This window comes from Cyprinodon variegatus, unplaced genomic scaffold (assembly GCF_000732505.1).
Source record: "Cyprinodon variegatus isolate N-32 unplaced genomic scaffold, C_variegatus-1.0 Scaffold138, whole genome shotgun sequence".
NCBI lineage: Eukaryota > Metazoa > Chordata > Actinopteri > Cyprinodontiformes > Cyprinodontidae > Cyprinodon > Cyprinodon variegatus.
The window spans coordinates 183,048-190,093 of record NW_015150591.1 but is presented as its reverse complement, the minus strand read 5'-3'; the positions used below and the strand labels follow the sequence as shown (position 1 = coordinate 190,093).

Sequence of the window (7,046 nt, the reverse complement as noted above, 5' to 3'; positions counted from 1 at the left end):
AACCGAACCGAACCGTGGATTTTGCGAACCGTTCCACCCCTAGTTCTGCTGGAGGTTTCTGGCTGTAAAAGGGAGTTTTCCCTCTCCTCTGTCGCTACAAGAATGCTTAGTGTGATGGGTTGCCTTTGAGTCAATGAGTCGATGCAATCAACTGGTTTTCCTTAGATAGAAAACTTTGAATCAATCTGATTGGATGATCTGGTGAACTGTAAAGTGCTTCGAGATGAAATCTGTTGTGAATTGACGCTATAGAAATAAACTGAATTGAATTGATTCAGCCACTTGATTCCGCTGCAGTGGAGCAGAGGGATACGGGGAGACTTGAATTAAACTCTTTCTCATCAGGCCTACCCATCACAGAAAGGCAGATGGAGAGTTTGACATGAAAAAATGGCATCAGCCACAGTCAAAAACGGGTGGAAACATTCTGTGTTCCTATTTAACAAAGTGGGTGATGTTAGCACACTGCGCAACGATAAAATCCTGACAGTTTTCTAAAACATTAGCTCTGCAGCAAAGAAACACATTAAGGTCCCAGAGGAGCTCAGATAGGATCTAGATCCTCATCCTGCACAAGATCTGTGGGCAGACAAAGAAGCTGAAGCTGTAGATGTTTGAACGCCACCCTGATATGTCCTCCAACCGAGCAGGAAGCTTAGCGTTTCAAACACAGTACAGAGTCATGTGTTGATCATCAAATACTCATTCATCAGTTGCATGAGAACCATTGTTTATCTTTCCATCTACACACTTTTATTTTTAAGATTCTGTCTCCTCACATAAAATTGAATTAAAATCTGTTTATTTTTACCCAGATGAGCTGAATTATAAACTCTGTGCTCAGTGGGGGGGATGTTTACTTAATTCCTGTAGTTATTTTTCTTCACCACTTAATCAGAAACAAATTGGTTTATTAAATGAGCTGTTATTAGATCGCATATAAAGTTATTATGTAAGGAAAGCTGTAGAGATCATATTTAATCCATTCAAGAATTAAGGGTCTTTATTTATAAATCAGATAAACATGGTCAGATGTCTTACAGGGGTGTAAAACGTTGCTGCCATCTGGTTTCCTTGTTCTGTTCAGATGCCGAAGGTGCAGTACCGCTCCAACTGTAAGCCCTCCACCTTCGCCTACCCACCGGCTCTGGAGGTTCCCAAGGAGAAAGAGAAGGAGAAGGTGAGAACTGAGGCGCCACGGTGCATTTCTGACATTCTTTTCCTCTGAGAAAAACAATCTCCCACATATTGATGTATTAATGATTTTAGGACTCATCATTTTATTCTCATAATGTTTATTTTCCTAACATCTCTGGATTGTTTTGGGTTTTTTTCCTCCTTCGGTTGCTCAGAGATGCTGGAGAACGTAACAGCATGTTTATTCTGTGGTCAGCTAGCTTTTGTGCCTTTAAAGCAATGTATGATGTGTTTTCTTACGTCGCGGAAATGTCTCTGTTTGCGTGGCAGGTTTCCACCGCCGTTCTCTCCATCACAGCCAAAGCCAAGAAGAAGGAGAAGGAGAAGAAGGAAAAGGAGGAGGAGAAGATGGAAGTGGTGAGTGGAAACGTCTCTAAATGCCTACTTCTTTCTGAGGTTTTGGCTTTTAAGAGGGATAATTTAATCGCTTTTCTGCGATAAGAAGCAGGCGTTCTGCAGTAAATAATGTAAACAAACCCAACTGATTTTGTGGTTTACAGTCTACTGTTAATATCATTCTGTTTTAGGTGATTTATCTCTCTACTCTACAGGGAGGTGAACACTAAATAACTTTTTCCTCCTAATTGATGGGGTTCTTTATTTATTATATTTGATGTTAAGGGGAATGCTGACTCCTTCAGTTCATGGGTCACTATTGGTTGCTCTTCTTATGACTCAGTACCCATGAAGTAGCCCTCAGCCTTAAAAAGGTTGGTGACCCCTGATCTAAAGCACGCATTTGTTTTCCAGCTGCTTCTTTTGAGTCCGAACACACAGCTGGCTTTGTTTCTTTTCCACCTTCCTTCATCTCAAGTATGAGACGGACCAGAGACGGTCTGACTTTTCTTTGGGTGTGCGCTCCATGTTTGACTCGCCATGCCAGGGCCAACCTGAGCTCTGTTGGTGAGAGACGAGCCTGCAAACGTCTGGTCCGTCCGTCCTAATGTGAAGAAACCTTTCTGTTGAAAGCCGCTCGTCATTCCGGCTCATTCTGTTTATATTCAGATCTGCTGTTTTGCCTGAAAGCGTGGCATTAATCTCTGTTCTTCGTTAGGTTATTAAGTAGTTTACAGTATAATATAAATATGTTTCTCCTAGACACTAACATACTGATACCTCATTTGCACATTTTGTCACAATATTTCTGAAGATTAAGATTAGTCTGTTAATATTGCAATCAGGGGATGCGATCTGGTCAAGTTAGACGCTGCAGTTTTTGCCTCTTTTCTTCCTGCAGCAGAGGCTGATTGACGACCATCTGTCAGCAGTGTAGCTGTTCCAGTACAACCTTTTGTAAACCCAATATTAACCAAATATGACATCATGCACAACTTGATGATTCATTTTTAGGGATTAGGGATAGGTTTGAGAAAAACCTATTTATTAATAACTGATGGTTGAACTTTTTAAAAACATAATAGACAGTAGAGAGTTACTGAGATTACAGATGTAGGCCCATATAATCTGATATGTATTTTTGGGCTTATTTCATAGCGGGGCATCGCTACAGCATTGTTTCCTTGCTGTTTGTAGATCTTACCACAGTTTCCTACTTTAATTAGGACATTTTCACACATAAAACTAGAGTTGTTTTCCTGTATTAGAGAAGCCTCCACTACAGTTCTGGGACTTTTTTTGTTATTTAACAGTTTCTGCTAGATTAGCTTTATCATTCCAAAAAAAAAAAAATAAATCAACTGGACTTTTTTTCCAGGTTTTAAGATGTTTCACTTCCCATCCAGGAAGCTTTTTCAATTCAAAGCCTGGCTTTACACCCTGGACATTTTGAATTGAAAAAGTGAAACGTCTTCAAACTTGGAAACCAAGTCAGCATAAAGCTTTATCCATCTTCCACTCAACTGTTACCAGTTGTCAAAAAGTATCCACACAGCATGATGTAACCACTACGTTCCCTTATGTTAAGAAGTTTTTTTGTTTTTTTTAATCACACTGGAATTTTCATTTAGGCCAAAATGTTGATTTACTTTTCTTATCTTTTGCCCGTAGCAAACCTAGAATAGGACGTTAGACACATCTCGTTTTTTACCCCTTTGGCACCTTCAAAAAGAGGCCTTACTGCTTCTCTGCTTCAGCCTCCACCACAGGAGGAAGGAGGCAATACATTTCCATGTTCCTTTTTTCAGGCATTAAGTAGAAGAAAAAGGAAACAAAGTCTGTAAATCTGGAAAGTAAAAACCCTAGAGGCCACCAACTGATGATGCTTCAGAAATTTACATTTTATTTGTCAATTTTTCCGGTTACAGGAAGTCCAGGAGGGTGAGAAGGAGAAGGAGAAGAAGGATGAGGAGAAGGAGAAGGAGAAGGAGAAAGAGAAAGAGAAGAAGAAGGAGGTTGAGCCAAACTTCCAGCTGCTGGAGAACCCGGCCAGAGTGATGCCGGCTCAGCTCAAAGTCCTGACGATGCCGGAGACCTGCCGCTACCAGCCATTCAAACCGGTAACCATGGCGTCCACAAACAAAAAAACTCATTCATTCAGTCACAGCATTTCAGCCTTCCTTACTCAAAGCTTCCATACAATTTTCCAAACTGACATTTCCTCCAAACTGCTAACATCAATTCAGGGTTTTAAAGTTTTGAGCAGCTTCTAAAAGTCTAGAAAGCTCCTCTCCATGGCTATAAAGCTCAGTCCAGCTGTAGATGTCGACATGTCTGTGCAGTAAATAGCAGGGCAGCATGCAGTCACCCCATAGGCACTCGCCCTGTCCCATAAAGAGGAGGCACTGTTTGATTCCAGGGTCCTTCAGGCAAAGCCTCAGGGTTTTCCACCGTACGCAGAGCTGGGTCCAGGTCCCAGGAGGTTCTCTGTCCTCCTCTAAAGTTCGGTCATGCCGCCTCCTTTTAAGGGTTTGTTTTTGATCCAGCAGTCAGGTTTAGGAAGTGGAGAGCTTTTACAGACTTATCCTAAAATCTGTTCAGTGTAACAGCATTTATTAAAAGCAGGCTTTACACAGATTTCCTGTTTTGATTTGGTGAGGATTTTTTTTCCTGCTTTTTTCAATTTTGTTCAGACAACAATGGCTCAGACCACCATCTTATCTAAAATATACTCAATAATTAAACATTCTGTCTCCCAGCTTCACACAGGAGGGATCATCATCCTGAAGGACACCAGCGAGGAGGAAGAGGAGCTGGTGGAGCCAGTCTCAGCTCACGGACCCAAAATAGAGGAGGAAGAGCAGGAGCCTGAGCCCCCTGAGCCCTTTGAGTACATCGACGAGTAGAGATGCTCCGTCCCGCCATGATGGTGTGCTCACATGCATACATGAGCCTTTTAAATGTTACTCAGAACAATGAGAGTCGACTGTCTTTGTTGTTGTTTTGGCTTCTTCTGTCGGCCCAGAGAACTTCCTCCTTTTACCGCCTCCTCTGGTAAAAAATAAAGGAAATAAAGGAATATTTCCTGTAGCAGTAATAATCTCCATCCTTTTAATATCAAATATTTTATTTGTTTTGTTAGGAACAAAGCTACTGGAACAGGTTAGCTTAACCTTTTAAAACTGAGTTGGATGCAGACTTGTTAGCCAAATGCTAACCTATAAGCTAAATATTAAACATGGTGCCTCACCATCATCAAGTACCTTAGTTAGAAAACATTACATCTATATAAATTGCAAAGTAACACCCAGACAATGTAAAAAATCTAAATTATAATGTTATGCAAATCTACAAATGTGTGAAATAAAACATGTTATTATGATTTCATTTCAAAATACAAAATGTGGTTCAATAAAAGATGAAATATTCAGATTAAAGTTGGTGGTGGGGAGTTTTTCAGTTTGCCATTTAGCCTCTGTTAAAGACTTAAACTTAATGAGGATCCTTCTAATTGGAGCTGAAGCGTGTTTTCATTTAAACTCAGGACGTCTCAGAACTTTTCATTTTTAATCCGGGACTAGTTTCAGTGGTTAATAGCGGCTGTGGAGCCGATTTCATAGGAAGGAACGCTGCCCGATGAAGCACAATGTTCTGTCTGCACCGTTTCCTGAGGGTTTAAAACAGACATCCGAGAAACAGACGCTCCTCTGCCATCTTAAAACGGCAGCTGGCAGGAGAAACCTCCTGAACTCGAGGATCTTCAAACGGCGTGAGGAGTCCTGGCTGCTGGAGGCGTTTGTGTTGGAGCCGCCTGCCTCCCATGTGGGAGTTCAGTGTTGCGTGTGACGGGACCAATGAGGTGTCGATGACCAGATTAGGGCCTCTGTCCGTGTTAACGGCCGCGGTGAGCCACGGTGTGGCTGACCTCACGGGTTTGGTTTGGATGCAGAGACGGAACTAAGAGCCAAGAGCTGAAGCTGGTTTCTTTGGCTCAGGTTAAACATGTTCAGGTCTGATTAGGCTTTTCTTTTGGACCATAGCGAAAAAATAAATAAATCTTAACACATGCTGGTCAGTGTGAGATTAAAATGAATCCTCTGTAATCTGCAGATTAGATGTAATTATTTTACTCCTGGAGGTTAACTTTTTTTAGTTCAACTTTTCGTTCTTTTTGTTTCTTCTCTCCTCAGACACAGAAAGACGTCAGATAGCAACACTTCGCCCCCCGCTGTGTCTCTTCATCCACCTCCCTGCTTCTCTACCTCTCACATCCTTCGTTCCTCTCCTGGCTGCTCGTTGGCCACTCAAGGAATTGTTCACATTCTGGTTTTGTATCATGGTCTCTGCTCCCTTCAGTACATAATAAAGACATATTGGAGACTAAAGAAAGTGTTTGTTTAAACTTAAAATCTCTCTGAGCGATAAACCAGGTGGCCCATGGTTGGGATGATTAGCTTAAATAATTTTCCATCTTTGATAAAGATAAAAGATCTGAGCGGTTAAGCTCAGGCTGACTCATTTCTATTCAATGCTTTAGATATTTTTCAATCTCAGATTCTTGTTTAATTTTAACCAGAATAACCAAACATCCCAAGACATTTCTTTGTCTCATTTCTTTTATTTTATTCTTGCACTGCAAAAAAATGTAAATCTAAGTAAGTCATTTTTTAAAGTAAGTGGATTTTTTCTCCAATTGAGGACGAAAGTGAGACACTTTGCCAATGGAACAAGACAATTTACATTTAAAATAAGAAAAAACATTTGCATTGTCTTATTTCAACTTCATATTATCTAATTATCTTATTTTAAGAGTAAAGATACTAATTTCATTGGCAAATCATCGTATTTAACTATTCAAATTAATAGTAGATACACCTGATTTAAGATTTTTTTTACTTATTTCTAGATCGTTTTTGCAGTGTGTTTTCAAACATCGTTTATGGACAATAAATGCTTTTTTTTTTAAAGCTAAATAACATCCATTAGAAAAGGTAGATTTTGACCTAGTGAAGATGAAGCACTGAAACCATTCCCCTCCATTTCTAAGGGTTAAATGAAACCGAACGAGTCTTTTTAGTTTAGTTTTGTGGATAGATAATCCAAGTCAAGTTGATTAACTTTAAGGCTAAAAGTTAAATTAAGGTCTGGTTCCTTCAGATGATGGCATCAAAGACAGGATAAGAGCCTTTAGGTTGATTTATTTCAGTGGGGGTGGTGTTTAATGTGTTTGTTTTTTATCTTTTACCTGAGCGGATTCTACAAAACATTTCCTGCTCCTTCTGTTTCAAACTGACCGCCATCATGCTTTCCTACAACCAGTAACTTCCTCCTTGTGTCTCATATTTGGTGTCAAATTTATAGAGTGGTTTTCTGATCATCTCACCCGAGCTGGCGATCCCTGCAGCTCTACCAGAGTCACCATCCTGGCTGCTTGAACACTGCGATTGCAAAGCCTTGTCTGACGTTTAAAGATTGTTATAAAACCTCACCGTGGAGGTTGGAGTAAAACGATG

The 7,046-nt window shown here is 40.4% G+C and overlaps 1 protein-coding gene across 1 annotated transcript in view; it reads left to right on the top strand.

Moving 5' to 3' along the window:
• psmd1 (proteasome 26S subunit, non-ATPase 1) overlaps nucleotides 1–5,918 on the top strand; it is a 44,893-nt gene extending 38,975 nt beyond the window's left edge. Inside the window, exons 21-25 of the mRNA XM_015376668.1 lie at nucleotides 1,088–1,180; nucleotides 1,468–1,554; nucleotides 3,462–3,653; nucleotides 4,293–4,462; nucleotides 5,724–5,918. Of these exons, the coding sequence (XP_015232154.1) occupies nucleotides 1,088–1,180; nucleotides 1,468–1,554; nucleotides 3,462–3,653; nucleotides 4,293–4,439 (519 nt within the window). The 3' untranslated portion in view covers nucleotides 4,440–4,462; nucleotides 5,724–5,918. The remainder of the gene's footprint in view (nucleotides 1–1,087; nucleotides 1,181–1,467; nucleotides 1,555–3,461; nucleotides 3,654–4,292; nucleotides 4,463–5,723) is intronic.
• The last annotated feature ends 1,128 nt before the right edge of the window (nucleotides 5,919–7,046 follow it).